This window comes from Piliocolobus tephrosceles, chromosome 13 (assembly GCF_002776525.5).
Source record: "Piliocolobus tephrosceles isolate RC106 chromosome 13, ASM277652v3, whole genome shotgun sequence".
NCBI classification, from domain to species: Eukaryota; Metazoa; Chordata; class Mammalia; order Primates; family Cercopithecidae; genus Piliocolobus; species Piliocolobus tephrosceles.
In genome coordinates this window covers 15,331,209-15,349,672 of record NC_045446.1, presented here as the reverse complement: position 1 = coordinate 15,349,672, position 18,464 = coordinate 15,331,209, and the positions used below count along the sequence as shown (strand labels likewise).

General features: G+C 45.6%; 1 protein-coding gene across 3 annotated transcripts in view; it reads left to right on the top strand.

Moving 5' to 3' along the window:
• Positions 1 to 18,464, top strand: part of ZDHHC5 (zinc finger DHHC-type palmitoyltransferase 5) — a 34,364-nt gene that overhangs the window by 14,469 nt on the left and 1,431 nt on the right. For all 3 annotated transcript variants that reach the window (XM_023215566.3, XM_023215567.2, XM_023215568.3), the window contains exons 3-11: positions 584 to 705; positions 7,870 to 8,027; positions 9,081 to 9,253; positions 9,385 to 9,487; positions 11,470 to 11,561; positions 12,588 to 12,720; positions 14,766 to 14,889; positions 15,594 to 15,706; positions 17,273 to 18,132. In XM_023215566.3, the coding sequence (XP_023071334.2) occupies positions 584 to 705; positions 7,870 to 8,027; positions 9,081 to 9,253; positions 9,385 to 9,487; positions 11,470 to 11,561; positions 12,588 to 12,720; positions 14,766 to 14,889; positions 15,594 to 15,706; positions 17,273 to 18,132 (1,878 nt within the window). The remainder of the gene's footprint in view (positions 1 to 583; positions 706 to 7,869; positions 8,028 to 9,080; positions 9,254 to 9,384; positions 9,488 to 11,469; positions 11,562 to 12,587; positions 12,721 to 14,765; positions 14,890 to 15,593; positions 15,707 to 17,272; positions 18,133 to 18,464) is intronic.

Genomic DNA, 18,464 nt, shown 5'->3' with positions numbered 1-18,464 from the left:
GAATTTCCTGACCTTAGGAACTGGCCTCTGGTTGAATAAACTCTCAGGCATATCCAATGCAGTGAAAAAACTTTAGGCACTTGAGTGGTTCAGAGTCACCTGGCAAGGGGGAGTGGGGGCTAGAGAGGTAGGTGGTATCCCATGCTTTGGGCCAATGTGCAGGTCAGTGGGACGTGGCTGGGATCGTGAAACCACAGGCTGCTCCAGAGAAGGGAGTGTAGCTGGTATCAGTTACATAGTTAGTACCTAGTTCTCATGTCTGGTTAGAAAGGAGATAAGGACAGATCTCAAAACATGTGGGAAGATCCACAGGGTAAGAATGAATCGGAAGTACAAAGACCTTAGTGCAAGGGGTTAAGATGGGAGAGATTCTGAGTCTTGTACTTTTATCTAAAGTGAGCAGTTCCCATAGAAAACTAGACTCACTTGGTGGGAAAGATAAAGATAATAATTTGGGGTGGCAAGGGTAAACCATACAAGATTTATCTATAGGTAGGGGGCTAAGTCTTTACTGATTTTTGTATGTATGGTTCGTGTCCAAAATATTAGAGGCAACCCCTCATTTTCTTTATTGTCTGTGCAGGTGTCCAGGACTGAGCCTGTATGTGTCACCTGCAGTGCCCATCTACAATGCAATTATGTTTCTCTTTGTGTTGGCCAACTTCAGCATGGCCACCTTCATGGACCCAGGGATTTTCCCTCGAGGTAAGATCTGCTTCTGTCTTAGAAGCACCTTACACTGCCTTTGAAAAACAATGATTTGTCCCTACGCAGTTGATCTTGGGCCTTAAGAGTCCTGAGATTTTGGGATATGAAAAATAATGATTTGGGCATACGCTGTTGATCTTGGGCCTTAAAGTCCGGGGATTTTGGGATACTTTTATCCTTCTCTGATGATGAAAATCAGGTCAGGGCCTTCAGGAATATATGTCATAACTTCTAGTCCTATGATTCACTTTGGGTCAAATCTTTGAGTTTTAGTTATTTGTTCAGCAGAAATTTATTTAAAGCATATGGGTTGGATGCTATTTTTAGGTACAGTAATACCCACAGTGAATTAAGACACTTATAACAGTGTGATGCAGACTATAGTGGAAGCATGAGCAAGGTTCTGTGAGAATATAAAACATTGAGAACAAAGAAATATGAGAACATATTTTGCCCAAATAAATTGGGGAAATGCTGCCGAAAATAGGTGGGAAGGACTTTAACAAGTAGAATATAGGAGGGAAGGGCATTTTTAGGCAGAGGAAACAGCACATGCAGAAGCTTATAGCCATGAAATGGCAAACTTAGTGGGGCTAGAGGATGTTATGCATGGTGCGACCAGAGGGATGGGAAGTAAACCCAGAGCCAAATTGTCAAGGACTTTATATACTAAGTTAAATAGATCATACTTTTTCCTTTGGATAGGAAGAGGTCTTTAATTGGAGGACTTAACATCAGTATTCCTTTTAGAAAAATAATTCTTATAAGAATTACAGGCCAGGCGCAGTGGCTTAACGCCTGTAATCCCAGCACTTTGGGAGGCCGAGGCAGGCGGATCACCTGAGGTCAGGAGTTTGAGACCAGTCTGACCAACATGGTGAAACCCTGTCTCTACTAAAATTACAAAAATTAGCCGGGCATGGTGGCGGGTGCCTATAATCTCAGCTACTCAGGAGGCTGAGGCAGGAGAATCGCTTGAACCCAGGAGGCAGAGGTGGCAGTGAGCCACGATCGCGCCATTGCACTCCAATGTGGGGGACAGAGCAAGACTCTGTCTCAAAAAAAAAGAAGACAGCTGCCTTTTGGGAGGCTGTGGAAATAAACCAGATGAGAACTTGAATTCAAGGCTGGATTTACAGATTTTTTAGTAGTAGACTCAACAGTTTTTCATGACTTTTCATGATTTTATTTGGCAAGAGAGAGAAAGTGGAGGAATTATCTAGAGTAGTTTCAAGGTTCATAACTGGGAGATAGGTTGAATACTGATTTTTATAAACCAGAATATGAGATACAAGAATGTCAAACGGGTTTGGAGGGAAGACAGAGAATAAATACTCTTAGACGTGTTGAATTTGATATACTTGAATCAGCCAGGTAGAGTTACCCAGTGGGCAATTGAATAGTCAGTGTTGAAGACCGTGATTTAATAATCTTCATCCATGTGATATTTGAAGCAACAGGAGTAAGATTGTCCAGAGAAAATACTGTGAGATTATGAAAGAACTGAGGTTAGACCTGATCAGCACTGACATTTCTGTAATGATCAGAGGAGGAGGAAGAGGAAGGATTGAGTAAGAAGAGTTAGTAGGAGGAGAAATAGAACAAAGTGGGAACTAAGGAAAATTCATCAGGTAGCTGATGGTTGGCAGTATTGAAATTAGAGAGCTCCAATAGTATGGAAACTCAAATTTCCCATTTCTTTTGGTAATAAGAAATAATTTTTTTTTTTTTTGGGGACAAAGTCTGACTCTGTCGCCCAGGCTGGAGTGCAGTGGTGCGATCTCGGCTCACTGCAACCTCCGCCTCCTGGGTTCACACCGTTCTCCTGCCTCAGCCTCTCGAGTAGCTGGGACTATAGGCGCCCGCCACCACGCCTGGCTAATTTTTTGTATTTTTAGTAGAAACGGGGTTTCACCGTGTTCGCCAGGATAGTGTCGATCTCCGGACCTTGTGATCCACCCGCCTCGGCCTCCCAAAGTGCTGGGATTGCAGGCGTGAGGCACTGTGCCCGGCCTGTTTTTTTTTTTTTTTTTTTGAGGCAGGGTCTCACTCGGTTGCCCAGGATGGAGTGCAGTGGCGTCCTCACAGCTCACTGCAGCCTTGACCCCCTGGGCTCAGGTGATCCTCCCACTTCAGCCTCTGGAATTGCTGGGACTACAGGCACCGGCCACCACACCCAGCTAATTTTTCTATACCTATTTTTGGTAGAGATGGGGTTTCGCCATGTGGCCCAGGCTGGTGTCAAACTCCCAGGCACAAACAGTCCACTCGCCTCAGCCTCCCAAAGTGCTAGGATTATGGGCATGAGCCACCACGCCTGGCCTGAAATAATTAATTATAACAAAAATAGATATATGTGTGTATGAGGAAGAGATACTGCTAAATATCTAAGTTGTATAGGTTTGGAAGGCAGTGAGTGAGAAATGAGAAAACAGGCAATGACTATCAAAATTACTCTTTTTTTCTTTTTTTTTTTTTGAGACGGGGTCTCGCTCTGTTGCCTAGGCTGGAGTGCCATGGCACAATCTCGGCTCACTATAACCTCTGCTTCCTGGATTCAAGCAATTCTCCTGCCTCAGCCTCCCGAATAGCTGGGACTATAGACTCCCACCAGCACACCCAGCTAATTTTTGTATTTTTAGTAGAGATGGGGTTTCCATATTGGCCAGGCTGGTATCGAACTCCTGACCTTGTGATCCGCCTGCCTCAACCTCCCAATGTGCTGCAATTATAGGCATGAGCCACTGCGCCTGGCCCAAAATTACTCTCTTAAGAAGTAAGCTGGCTAGGCACAGTGGCTCATGCCTATAATCCCAGCACTTTGGGAGGCTGAGGTGGGCAGATCACCCAAGGTCGGGAGTTTGAGACCAGCCTGACAAACACGGAGAAAATCCATCTCTACTAAAAATACAAAAAATTAGCTGGGCATGGTGGCATATGCCTGTAATCCCAGTTACTCGGGAGGCTGAGGCAGGAGAATTGCTTGAACCCAGGAGGCAGAGGTTGCAGGGAGCTGAGATCTCGCCATTGCACTCCAGCCTGGGCAACAAGAGCAAAACTCTGTCTCAAAAAAAAAAAAAAACAAAAAAACAAAACAAAACAAAGAAAAGCCATGAAGGCAGAAGTTGGAGTAACACCATATGGGAGAAGGAGAGGGTTTTTTAGGATACAGAATTTAACTTGTTTGTGGCGTGAAGAGATGAAACCAGAGGAGAGAGAAGCTGAGATTGAAGAAAGGTGATAATTGGAATTGGACTTTTAGAGGAAGGAGATGCTTTCCAGTTCATATCTGAAGGTTATGCTTGCAGAAGAAGTAGGCTCTTTCTGGAATAGGAGGGGAGAGAACCATCATCAGTGGACTAAAAGGTGGAAAGAAGATAAGTTGACAAAGGTTGTCGCTGATGACATGTAGTTTTCCTCTCAAATGTGAGGTTATTTTGCAAGAGTGAGACAAGTAGTTTCGGGCTAGCAACTCTGGTGAGATGAAGTGTTTCTGAAATTCACTGTGGGCTGGGCGTGGTGGCTTGTATCTTAATCCCAGCACTTTGGGAGGCCAAGGTGGGCAGATCACCTGAGGTCAGGAGTTCAAGACCAGCCTGGCCAACATGGTAAAACCCCGTTTCCACTGAAAAACACAAAAATTAGCCCAGCATGGTGGCCGGTTCCTGTGATCCCAGCTACTCGGGAGGCTGAGGCAGGAGAATCACTTGAACAGGGGAGGAGGAGGTTGCAGTGAGCCGAGATTGTGCCATTGCACTCCAGCCTGGGCAACAGAGCAAGACTCTGTCTCAAAAAGAAAGAAAAAAAGAAACTCATTGTGCTCCCAAAGCCTACATCATTGTGCTTCATTTGTGACTTCCCTTCAAAGATTGAAGTGAGGGTGAGGGAAAGGAACTTTGTGTCCCTAAAGCCAAGGAAGGCTATTTTAATGAGCCTTTAATATTCATTCATCAAATATTTATTGATGTAATATGGAAGGCACTATGATGGTCATTTGGGATGATGTTTTTAAGAAGGTCATTGCTGGCCAGGTGCGGTGGCTTATGCTTGTAATCCCAGCACTTTGGGAGGCCAGGGCGGATCACTTGAGGTCAGGAGTTCGAGACCAGTCTGGCCAACATGGCGAAACCCCACCTCTACTAAAAATACAGAAATTAGCCAGGTATGGTGGTGCACATGCCTATAACCCTAGCTCCTTGGGAGGCTGAGGCAGGAGAATTGCTTGAACCTGGGAGGTGGAAGTTGTGGTAAGCTGAGATCGCCCCATTGCACTCCAGCCTGGGCGACGAGCAAAACTCCATCTCAAGAAAAATAAATAAAAAATAAAAAGGTCATTCCTTTCAAATAGCTCAGACTAGAAAGGAAGATAGGAAGACACCTCTATAAACAAATACACTGTGGGCCAGGTGCGGTGTCTCACGCTTGTAATCCCAGCTCTTTGGGAGGCCCAGGTGAGTGGATCACCTGAGGTTGGGAGTTTGAGACAAGCCTGACCAACATGGAGAAACCCTGTCTCTACTAAAAATACAAAATTAGCTAGGCGTGGTGGCGCATGCCTGTAATCCCAGCTACTTGGGAGGCTGAGGCAGAAGAATCGCTTGAAGCCAGGAGGCGGAGGTTACTGTGAGCCGAGATTGCGCCACTGCACTCCAGCAATAGTGCGAGACTATGTTTCAAAACAAACAAAAAATACATTGTGATAAGTTGTAAGAGTAATCAAAGAGATCACTTCTGGTAGATGATGATGTAGAACGATCAGACATTTCAAAATAAGGAGCATGTCAACTGGGCATGCTGGCGCCCATCTGCAGTTCTAGCTACTTGGGAGGCTGAGGTTGGAGGATCGGTTGAGCCCAGGAGTTCAGGGCTGCAGTGAGCTGTGGTTGCAGCACAGCACTCCAACATGGGTGATAGAGCAAGATTCTCTTAAAAGAAAAATAGCATATGAATTTTTTCCCTTTAAAAGAAAAAAATATTTTTTTGAGACGCAGTCTCACTCTCTGTTGCCCAGGCTGAAGTGCCGTGGCACCATCTTGGCTCACTGCAACCTCTGCCTTTCGGGTTAAAGCAATTACTCTACCTCAGCCTCCCAAGTTGCTGGAATTACAGGAGCGTGCCACCAGGCCTGGTTAATTTTTGTATTTTTAGTAGAGATGGGGTCTCACCATGTTGGCTAAGCTACTCTGGAACTCCTGACCTCAAATGATCCAGCTGCCTCGGCTTCCCAAAGTGCTGGGATTACAGGCATGAGCCACTGTGCCTGACCAAAAGAAAAAATCTTTTATTTAAAGATTTTAATAAGTAGTGCACATTCGTTACGTACAAAGTATAAAAAAGACAAAACATCACCTATAATTTCACAGACCAGAGCTAACTACTCTTGTGGTATATATCCTCGCAATATTTTGAAGACTTAAAAAATATGTGTGTATATTTATGTATACCATGTATCTGCAGTATATATTTATGTGTGTGGTTTTTTTTTTTTAGACAGTGTCTTACTCTGTCACCCAGGCTGGAGTGCAGTGGCATGATCTTGGCTTACTGCAACCTTTGCCTCCCAGATTCAAGCCATTCTCCTGCCTCAGCCTCCCAAGTAGCTGGGATTACAGGCGTGTGCCACCACCCCTGGTTAATTTTTATATTTTTTTTTGTAGAGATTGGGTTTCACCATTTTGGCCAGGCTGGTGTTGAACTCCTGGCCTCATGTGATCTGCCCTCCTTGGCCTCCCAAAGTGCTGGGATTATAGGCATGAGCCACAACACTCGGCTGTACAGTTCTTTACCTAGCATTTCTTGCCATGTAAATATGAAAAAATGCTATGAAAAGAAATCAGTAAAATTTGAAAACTTAATTTTTAATCCCACACTATCATTTATTTAATTTTTCCTTCCCACATTTTTTTTTCCTAGGTTAATAAAAAATAAAAATTGCTCTGGGTGCGGTGGCCCATGCCTGTAATCCTAGCACTTTGGGAGGCTGAGGCGGGTGGATTGCCTGAGCTCAGGAGTTTGAGACCAGCCTGGGGAACACGGTAAAACCCTGTCTCTACTAAAAATACAAAAAATTAGCCGCCGAGGTGGCATGTGCCTGTAATCCCAGCTATTGGGAGGCTGAGACAGAAGTATCACTTGAACCCGGGAGGGGGAGGTTGCAGGGAGCCAAGATCACGTCCTTGCACTCCAGCCTGGGCAACAGAGCAAGACTCTGTCTCAAAAAAAAAAAAAAAAAAAAAATTGCTAATTGTATATGAGAAGGCAAATAATGTCTTTTAAGTTTTGAAATGGGATGGTGGGTTTCTGATAGCTGAAAATTGAGAGAAAGGGCATTTATGCTTGTGCAACAAATAATACTGAAATATGTGTATATATAGAAAATTCATAGAGTAGGGGAAGACATTTTGGGAAGGGATTTGGTTTTTTTCTTTTTTTTTTAAGATGAAGGTGAAGTCTCGCTCTGTTGTCCAGGCTGGAGTGCAATGGCGTGATCTCAGCTCACTGCAACCTCCGCCTCCTGGGTTCAAGCGATTCTCTTGCCTCAGCCTCCTGAGTAGCTGGGACTACAGGCACCCGCCACCACACCCGGCTGACTTTTGTATTTTTAGTAGAGACGAGGTTTCACCATGTTGGCCATGCTGGTTTTGAACTCCTGAGTTCAGGCAGTCCGCCCTTCTCGGCCTCCCAAAGTGCTGGGATTACAGGCATGAGCCACCACGGTTGGCTGGGCAAAGGATTTGTGCCTGGAAAAAAAGGTTGATGTTAGTTCCTCTCTTGAATTGCTGTAGTTCACTCATATAAATATAGATACTGAACTCTTATGTAAACTCATTATGTATGTGCTTTGGATATGTAAACTATTTGTTTAAAATATATTCATATACTTAAGCCAAATAACACCAGCAGATGCATACAAGAGCTACCTCTTGAGTCATTTTATCTTGAACCTCACTTCCCAATGCAGAATAAATTGCTTCCTCATCCGTGTTCTCATAGTGTTGTATAAAAACCTGATCTCACGGTCTTATAGTTCCTAGTTCCTAGTCTCACTCATTAGAATGTGAATTCCTCAAAGGCAGAAGCTATATTTTAAACATCATTGGATCCCTAGCACTTACTACAGTTCTGGCATAGTTATTTTTAATTGACTTTTCCTCTCTATAGCTGAGGAGGATGAGGACAAGGAAGATGATTTCCGAGCTCCCCTTTACAAAACAGTGGAGATCAAGGGCATCCAGGTGCGCATGAAATGGTGTGCCACCTGCCGCTTCTACCGTCCCCCTCGATGTTCCCACTGCAGTGTCTGTGACAACTGTGTGGAGGTAAGCACCCTAGGTGGGGTAAGACTTCATGCTTAACCTTCATTGTCTTCATCCTAACCATATAATAGATTCTTAGCTTTGGATGTGGTATAGTCCTGTCTACATTGGCCACATGGTCCAGCTCTGTCACATGGTGTTAGTAATGACATAACATGAGAGGCAGAGCATAAATATTATTGTAGGAGGGAAGCTTTAACTCAGTATGGGCATAGACTTTCTTTTTTATTTACTTATACTTTTTGTAGTGATGAGGTCTCCCTGTGTTGCTTGGACTGTCTCAAATTCCTGGCTTCAAGTGATTCTCATGCCCTGGCCTCCCAGAGTGCTGGGATTACAGGCATGAGCCATTGCACCAGCAGGGTGTAGGCTTTCTTGACACCAAGATTTATAGTTCTAGCCTTCTAGCTGTTGGCTCATCTTTGGTTATTTATCCTGGCTTTGAGTTTTCTCTTCCAGAAAATCATGCCATTGTGTTTCAATTTGTTGTAGTTATTTTCCTGCCTGTCCTTCTGTATCCCTTGTCCTTTTTCCATTCCATTTTCACTTGGCTGTAAGCAGTTTCCTGCCAAATTCTCCATCCAATCCTCTTTTCTCATGAATCTTGATGTTTTTGCAAAGCTGCTGACATTCATCACTTTTAGAGTTCTTTGGTCACATAGGATAAACTTTGAGAACTGGCCTTGGCCTTTTCATTTTTCTTTTTTTAGAGGTGGGGTCTTGCTCTGTTGCCCAGTATAGTGGCTATTCACAGGCAGTCATCATAGTTCACTACAGCCTTGAACTCCTGGGCTCAAGCCCCAGCCTCCCAAGTAGCTGGGACTACAAGTGTGCACCACTACGCCTGGTTTGGCCTTGGCCTTTGACCAACCTCTGGAAGGTCTCCCTTGCAGATTTATAGAGCAAAATAAACTGGATTTAATTTTGAACTAATTGGTGACCATGATCATAAATTACTAAAACCAAAACTTAGCTGCCATTTGTTTCTTTTCTTGACAGAAGTGATTTAATGCTATGGTCCAGGGATGCCTCTCATCTGTCTCTTTTTTTCCCTAGGAATTTGATCATCACTGCCCCTGGGTGAACAACTGTATTGGTCGCCGGAACTACCGTTATTTCTTCCTCTTCCTCCTTTCCCTGACAGCCCACATTATGGGTGTGTTTGGCTTTGGCCTCCTTTATGTCCTCTACCACATAGAGGAACTCTCAGGGGTCCGCACGGCTGTCACGTATCCTTCAAGGCCTTTTAGGTTGTGGGATTGGAAGGGGGAGGAATGAGGGCTAAAGGGAAAATGGCTGCAGTAGGGGCTGGGGAAAGTGAGATCATGTTGCTCTGTTCTCCTTGATTGTTTGGCATCAGAATGGCAGTAATGTGTGTGGCTGGCTTATTCTTCATCCCTGTAGCTGGCCTCACGGGATTTCACGTGGTGCTGGTGGCCAGGGGACGCACAACCAATGAACAGGTATGGAGAGAAGTGACGAGAGACCCCTGAAGAGCAGGGCATGTGTCTTTAGCCCTCTGATTAGTGTGCAGTGTAGTGCTTCCACAAAGAGATGCTTAGTGAATACTTTTCATGATTATGTAGAGATTAATGGTAGGGAGTGAGGTAGTCCTAGTTCCTCATGTAAGCATAGAGGCCATGTAAGAATAGAGGCCATTTCTCACATATACACCATGGAATACTATGAAGCCATAAAAAAGGATGAATTCATGTCCTTTGTAGGGACATGGATGAAGCTGGAAACCATCATTCTGGGCAAACTGTTTCAAGGACAGAAAACCAAACACCACATGTTCTCACTTATAGGTGGGAATTGAACAATGAAAACACTTGGACACAGGGTGGGGAACATCACTCACTGGGGCCTGTTGTGGGGTGGGGGAGGGATAGCATTAGGGGATACACCTAATGTAAATGGTGAGTTAATGGGTACAGCACACCAACATGGCACAAGTATACATATGTAACAAACCTGCATGTTGTGCACATGTACCCTAGAACTTAAAGTATAATTAAAAAAAGAAAAAGAAAATAAATTCTCAAAGAGATGCTAAGACAATAGAGATAAAGGCTGAATTTTGCCCTAAAATATCTTTTTTTGAGACACAGTCTCACTCTGTTGCTCAGGCTGGTGTCCAGTGGCGTGATCTTGGCTCACTGCAATCTCCACCTCCTGGGTTCAAGTGATTTTTCTGCCTCAGGCTCCCCAGTAGCTGAGATTACAGGTGTGCATCACCACGCCCAGCTAATTTTTGTATTTTTAGTAGAGACAGGGTTTCACCATGTTGGCCAGGCTGGTCTCGAACTCCTGACCTCAGATGATCCACCCACCTCGGCCTCCCAAAGTGCTAAAATATCTTTTGTAACAAAATAATGTCTTATCTCCAAAGAAACTCTTGGATGGTTTGGCATCATCACCTGAAATATCAATTGAGAGATCCAAACCAAACTGAAATTAGACAATATAGCATAAAGAATAAGATGATAGTTTTTTAAACAATACTCACCATAGAACTTGGTATCCAAATAATAGTATTCTTTATTTAGTTTGTCAAAAATTATATTAATAGTTTAAAGTGTGGCAAGACATATATGTATATGTATATATATGCTCATCATATGCATGTATTTAAGATCTTCCTGCAAAAAAAAAAAAAAAAGAATAGAGCCATTTCTTAGTTAACAGACATTTACTGTATGCCCACTGGATACTGGAGAATTTAGGCTCTCAGTTTATAGAAACAACAAAAGAGTTGGGCTAGCCCTTAAGAAACTTATAGTGCTGCTTACAGGAAAGCAATGATTTTTGTGCATATAATAGTAGCTAACCTTAATTGCTTTTTTTTTCTTTTTTGAGACGGAGTATCGCTCTGTCACCCAGGCGGGAGCCCAGTGGCTGGGGCGCAGTGGCAGGATCTCGGCTCACTGCAACCTCTGCCTCCTGGCTTCAAGCAATTCTCCTGCCTCCGCTACCCAAGTAGCTGGGATTGCAGGTGCCTGACAGCACGCCCAGCTAATTTTTATATCTTTTTATAGTAGAGACGGGTTTTGCCATGTTGGCCAGGTTGGTCTCGAATTCCTGACCTCAGGTGATCCACTTGCTTCAGCCTCCCAAAGTGCTGGGATTACAGGTGTGAGCCACCATGCCCAGCCCTTAATTACTTATTCTTTATCTTAGTTTTCAATATTTAGAAAGCTATCCCATTTTGTATGAGGAAACTGAGGTTTTGGGTCAGCAACCATGAGGTAGACCTAGGATTTGAACTAAGGACTCTGACTGTAGATTCCCTGCTCTTAACCATAACATATATAAATTTCTTGTGTTTTACTCATTTGCGTATCCCTCAGATAGTGAGTGCACAATAATTTGTAATAGATTTGTATTTTGGCCTTTGGAAGTCAAGGTCTCATCTTCTAACCTGGTATTTTTTTCCTCCCTCTAGGTTACGGGTAAATTCCGGGGAGGTGTGAACCCCTTCACCAATGGCTGCTGTAACAATGTCAGCCGTGTTCTCTGCAGTTCTCCAGCACCCAGGTACACCTATCCCTTTGGTCTAGTGTTTACCATTGGTCAGAACTTTTATCTTCTTTGGGCTTGTTCTGGTAAAGGAGGGATCTGGTGGGAGACAGCCTTTAGGAAGGGTTCTCTGTCTTAGAATGGTAAGTACCTACATGACCGTCCTTTACAGTGGTCCCTAACCTTTTTGGCAGCAGGGACCAGTTTGATGGGAGACGGTATTTCCAGAGATGGGGGCTAGGGCAGGGTGGTTTCAGGATGAAACTGTTCTACCTCAGATCATGAGGCATTAGATTCTTATGGCTGGGTGTGGTGGCTTACACCTGTAATCCCAGCACTTTGGGAGGCCAAGGTGGGTGAATCACTTGAGGTCAGAAGTTTGAGTGCAGCCTGGCCAATATAGTGAAACCCCGTCTCTACTAAAAATACAAAAATTAGCCGGGCAAGATGGCAGGCACCTGTAATCCCAGCTACTTGGGAGGCTGAGGCAGGAGAATAGCCTGAACCCGGGAGGCAGAAGTTGCAGTGAGCTGAGATCACACACATACAACCTAGATCCCTTGCATGTGTAGTTTACAACAGGGTTCTAGGGTTTGCGCTCCTAGGAGAATCTCATGCCTCCACTGATCTGACAGGAGGTGGAGCTTAGGTGGTAATGCTCGCTGGCCCACTGCTCACCTCCTGCTGTGTGGCCCAGTTCCTAACAGGCCATGAACCGGTACTGGTCTGCGGCCCAGGGGTTGGGGACCCCTGCTTTAGTGGACACTGTGAATTCCATTGATATTCTTCAGGTATTAAGGTAAATCTCCTTTGAAAATTGAAAGTGAATAAGATACACTCTAAAGTGCTTTCCTTGAGCTAGGTATCTGCTCAGAAAGGCCTAGTCTTGCTTCAGTCCTTCACAGAATCAAAGAAATCTGTTTATTGCTAAGTAAGTGATGACCAAAACTGCAATTACTTTTGCACCAACCTAATAAAAATGCTTTACGCAAACTGTAGATACTTGAAAATAAATGAATGAAAGCTCTCTCTCTTGACACGTAGGTATTTGGGGAGACCAAAGAAAGAGAAGACAATTGTAATCAGACCTCCCTTCCTTCGACCAGAAGTTTCAGATGGGCAGATAACTGTGAAGATCATGGATAATGGCATCCAGGGAGAGCTGAGGAGAACAAAGGTGAGGAATTTAGGGAAGTCAAGCTAGATAACATGGAAATCTAACTCAAGGCAAAGGGACGGAAGCTTGCTTTAGTTTGCTTTTTTTTTTTTCTTTTGAGACAGAGTCTTGCTCTGTTGCCCAGGCTGGAGTACAGTGGTGCAATCTCGGCTCACTGCAAACTGTGCCTCCTGTGTTCAAGCAATTCTCCTGCCTCAGCCTCCAGAGTAGCTGGGATTACAGGTGCCTGCCACCTTGCCTGGCTAATTTTTGTATTTTTAGTAGAGATGGGGTTTTGCCATGTTGGCCAGGCTGGTCTCGACCCCCTGACCTCAGGTGATCCGCCCACCTCGGCCTCCCAAAGTACTGGGATTACAGTCATGAGCCGCTGCGCCTGGCCCATATTTCTTACAGTGTTTATCACTTACTGATTTGTGTTAAAATTACTTCAATATAAATCTTGTTTTCTACATTGGATTTTTTCTTTTTTTGAGCAGAAGTCTTGGTCTGTTACCCAGGCTGGACTCCTGTGGTATGATCTCAGCTCACTGCAACCTCTTCCTCCCAGGTTCAAACGATTCTCATGCCTCAGCCACCCAAGTAGCTGGGACTACAGGCGCATGCCACCACGCCCTGCTAATTTTTGTATTTTTGGTAGAGGCAGGGTTTTCCTATGTTGGCCAGGCTGGTCTCGAACTCCTGACCTGAAGTGATCCACCTCCCTCAGCCTCCCAAAATGCTGGAATTACAGGCGTGAGCCACTGCACCTGGCCCTACATTAGACTTTAAGTTCATTAACAATAAAAAATGAATTCATTAATTTCCATGTCTTCATAGGACTTAGCAGCTTACAGCTAGATGGTAGGAGCTAAACAAGTAGTTGTTGGTTTAAATGGGCAAATAAGTGACAGAATTAAAACCTTTTTTAAACCTTTCTTCTGCCGGGTACAGTAACTCATGCCTATAATCCCAGCACTTTGCGAGGCTGAGGTGGGAAGATCGCTTGAGTTCAGGAGCTCAGCCTGGACAACATAGCGAGACTCCATCTCTAAAACAGACTAAAATAAAAAATAGAAAACTTTTCTGGCTGAGCACAGTGGCTCACGCCTGTAATCCCAGCACTTTGGGAGGCTGAGGTGGGTTGATCATCTGAGGTCAGGAGCTCAAGACCAGCCTGACCAACATGGAGAAACCCCATCTCTATTAAAAATATAAAATTAGTTGGGCGTGGTGGCCCTTGCCTGTAATCCCAGATACTTGGGAGGCTGAGGCAGGAGAATTGCTTGAAGCTGGGAGGTGGAGGTTGCAGTGAGCCAAGATCATGCCTGTTGCACTCCAGCATGGGCAACAAGAGCGAAACTCCATCTCAAAAAAAAAAAAAAAAAAAAAAATTAGCCAGGCATGGTGGCACATGCCTATAATCCTAGCTGCTTGGGAGGCTGAGGCATGAGAACTGCTTGAACCTGCAAGCCAGAGGTTGCAGTGAGCCAAGATCACGCCACTGCACTCCAGCCTGGGTGACTGAGCAAGACTCCATTTAAAAAAAAAACAAAAAAATTTTCTTCATCTAATACTATACCCAAACTGATTCTTGTGCCTTGTCTTCCAGTCTGGTTTAGAAATATATGATAGGCAGTGGCTCATGTCTATAATCCCAACATGGGTGGGCCAAAGTGGGGTGGTACTGCTTGAGGTTAGGGGTTCAAGACCAGCTTGGGCAACATGGCGAGACCCCCCGTCTCTACAAAATGAAGTAAAATAAATTAACTGGGTGAGGTGGCATGTACCTGTAATCCCAGCTACTTGGGAGGCTGAGGTTGAAGGCTGAAGGCTGAAGGCTCAAGGAGCACTTGAGCCTAAGAGTTGCAGGCTGCAGTGAGCCATGATCGTGCGTGCCACTGTACTCCAGCCTGGGCAAGAGTGAGACCTTGTCTCAAAAGAAAAAAGAAAAAAGAAATACATGAGAATTGACTCCCAAATACCTCTATCTTATACCAATTTAATACTTTGAGTTGCCGTAATGCTCAATTTCCAAATCTGACTTTTCCCTCCCCTCATCAATCCAGTCTAAGGGAAGCCTGGAGATAACAGAGAGCCAGTCTGCAGATGCTGAACCTCCACCTCCTCCTAAGCCAGACTTGAGCCGTTATACGGGGCTGCGAACACACCTTGGCCTGGCTACTAATGAGGGTAAGGGCTGCCTTGATTTGTAAGATACTAGAACTAGGGGCAGGATTGAGAAGGTTATGAGCTTTAGAGGACATGCAAGGGCTGGGAGATATTATTTGTGTTGTGACTTTAAATACCCAACAGGTGGTACTTGTGCCACTTTGCAACTGGAAGAGAAGAGATGCCATTTAGCTATTGGCAGTGAATGGGACTTTTGCCGGGAAAATGGTCAGCCTCTAGGCAGACCAGAGAACATCATAGGACCTTTTTGGTGCATTTACCCACCCTGAGTTCTGGGCTGGTTTAAGTCTTTAGTCTTGATTTCAGCGAAGGGTATATCCCTACCTTGTCCTCTCCCTGTACTTAAGGAACCCTAGGCAGATAAAGTGAACCACTCATAGGCTAGACACAGTGGCTCACACCTGTGATGCCAGCACTTTGGGAGGCCAATGCAGGAGGACTGCTTGAGCCCAGGAGTTCAAGACCACCCTGGACAACATAGCAAGACTATCTCTACAAAAAAAAATAAAAAAAAAATTAGCTGGGCATGGTGGCGTATGTCTGCAATCCAGCTACTCAGGCTGAGGTGGGAGCCCAGGAGTTCAAGGCTCCAGTGAGCTATAATCGTGCCACTGCACTCCAGCGTGGACAGCAGAATGAGACCCTGTCTCTTAAACCAAAACACCGCTGGTAAAGTAGTGCCCCCTTGGCCTTTTTTCTTGCAGATAGCAGCTTACTGGGCAAGGACAGCCCCCCGACACCTACCATGTACAAGTATCGGCCGGGTTACAGTAGCAGCAGTACATCAGCTGCCATGCCGCATTCCTCCAGCGCCAAGGTACTGAGTATTCTAAGAGGTGGGGTAATAACATGCCAACTGACTGGACACAGTGGCTCATACCTATAATCCCAGCACTTTGGGAGGCCAAGGTGGGCGGATCACAAGGTCAAGAGATTGAGACCATCCTGGCCAATGTGGTGAAACTCCATCTCTACTGAAAATACAAAAATTAGGCCAGGCATGGTGGATCACAAGGTCAGGAGTTCGAGACCAACCTGGCCACTATGGTGAAACCCCATCTCTACTAAAAATACAAAAATTGCGGGATGCAGTGGCTCACGCCTGTAATCCCAGCACTTTGGGAGGCCAAGGCAGGCGAATCACGAGGTCAGGAGATCAAGACGATCCTGGCTAACACAGTGAAACCCTGTCTCTACTAAAAATACAAAAAAATTAGTCGGGCGTGGTGGCTGGTGCCTGTAGTCCCAGCTACTCGGGAGGCTGAGCCAGGAGAATGGCGTGAACCTGGGAGGCGGAGCTTGCAGTTAGCTGGGATTGCGCCACTGTACTCCAGCCTGAGACCTTGTCTCAAAAAAAAAATAAATACAAAAATTAGCTGGGCGTGGTGGTGGTGGAGCACCTGTAATCCCAGCTACTCAGGAGGCTGAGGCAGGAGAATCGCTTGAATCTGGGAGGTAGAGGTTGCAGTGAGCCGAGATTGCACCACTGCACTCCAGTCTGGGCGACAGAGTGAGACTCCGTCTCAAACAAACAAAAAAAAGTTAGCTGGACGTGGTGGTATGCACCTGTAGTCCCAGCTACTCGGGAGGCTGCAGTGAGCCGAGATCCCACCGCTGGATTCCAGTCTGGTGACAGAGTGAGGCTCCACCTCAAAAAAAATTTAAAAAAGGTCGAGCATGGTGACTCAAGGCTGTAATCCCAGCACCTTGGGAGGCCGAGGTGGACAGACCACCTGAGGTCAGGAGTTTGAGACCAGCCTGGCCAACATGGTGAAACCCTATCTCTACTAAAAATACAAAAATTAGCTGGGCATGGTGGCGGGCGCCTGTAATCCCAGCTACTCGAGAAGCTGAGGCAGGAGAATCGTTTGAACCTGGGAGGCTGAGGTTGAAGTGAGCCAAGATTGTGCCATCACACTCCAGACTGGGCGACAGGGTGAGACTGTGCCTCAGAAACACACACACATACACACAAAATACATGCCAACTGTTCTGGGAAAAAAAGATTAGGGGAAGGGAAGAGAAGAAAACAAAGGACATTTCACTAATTGTTGGCATTCGTGGAACTGAATCTCCTTGATACTGTGTTCTTCATCAGACTGGGCAATATAGCATAATAGATTAGTGCTTGATCTGAGTTTATAACCCAGTTCTGCCCATGGGCGAGATACTTAACCTTTGTACGCCTTGGTTTCTGTATCTGAAAATGAGATGATATTTGTTTGAATTCAGTTTTTCTTGAGGGATTAACCCACATAATGCATGTAAGAGTTCTAAGCATATTACTGGCACATAATACTCTTTTTGCCCAACTCCTTGGGCTCTGGGATCTAGCTTCTGTCACAAGAGGAGCACTAAGAGCCTGCTTTACTTTCTTCCTTAGTTGAGTCGTGGGGACAGCTTGAAGGAGCCAACCTCAATTGCAGAGAGCAGCCGTCATCCCAGCTACCGCTCAGAGCCCAGCTTGGAACCAGAGAGCTTCCGTTCTCCTACCTTTGGCAAAAGTTTTCACTTCGATCCACTATCCAGTGGCTCACGCTCCTCCAGCCTCAAGTCAGCCCAGGGCACAGGCTTTGAGCTGGGCCAGTTGCAATCCATTCGTTCAGAGGGCACCACCTCCACCTCCTATAAGAGCCTGGCCAACCAGACACGCAATGGAAGCCTATCTTATGACAGCTTGCTCACACCTTCAGACAGCCCTGATTTTGAGTCAGTGCAGGCAGGGCCTGAGCCAGACCCACCTTTAGGCTATACCTCTCCCTTCCTGTCAGCCAGGCTGGCCCAGCAACGGGAAGCTGAGAGACACCCACGTTTGGTGCCAACTGGCCCAACACACCGAGAGCCCTCACCAGTCCGTTACGACAATCTGTCGCGCCACATTGTGGCCTCCCTCCAGGAACGAGAGAAGTTGCTGCGCCAGTCACCCCCACTCCCAGGCCGTGAGGAAGAACCAGGCTTGGGGGACTCAGGCATTCAGTCAACACCAGGCTCAGGCCATGCCCCTCGTACTAGTTCCTCCTCAGATGATTCAAAGAGATCACCTTTGGGCAAGACTCCACTGGGACGCCCAGCTGCCCCCCGTTTTGGCAAGCCGGATGGGCTAAGGGGCCGGGGAGTAGGGTCCCCTGAACCAGGCCCAACGGCCTCATACCTGGGCCGATCGATGTCTTACAGCAGCCAAAAAGCCCAACCTGGTGTTTCTGAGACAGAAGAAGTGGCCTTGCAGCCATTACTGACACCCAAGTAAGTATTAGTACTATCCTGACCCTTAGCCAATTTCAAATTGGCATACTGCTCTGCAAAAGCCATTAGGGCTTCTCTTGTACATCCTAATGTAGGTGGACCCAGGGGTATCCTGATAGCTCTTTATTTTCACTTTGACTCCACCTGCCTTCATGGGCAATTCCTGTTAAGAGACTGAAGATTAATACTTTTTCCACAATCCTATCTTCCTAAAAGTATTTGCCTGGGAGTAAGTACATGTTATAGCTGTTACTAGAGAGTAGTAGTAAATAGGAGACATTGGGAATCAGGCTTCTTTTAAGCAGGGCAATAAAGGGGAACGTTTGGGTAAG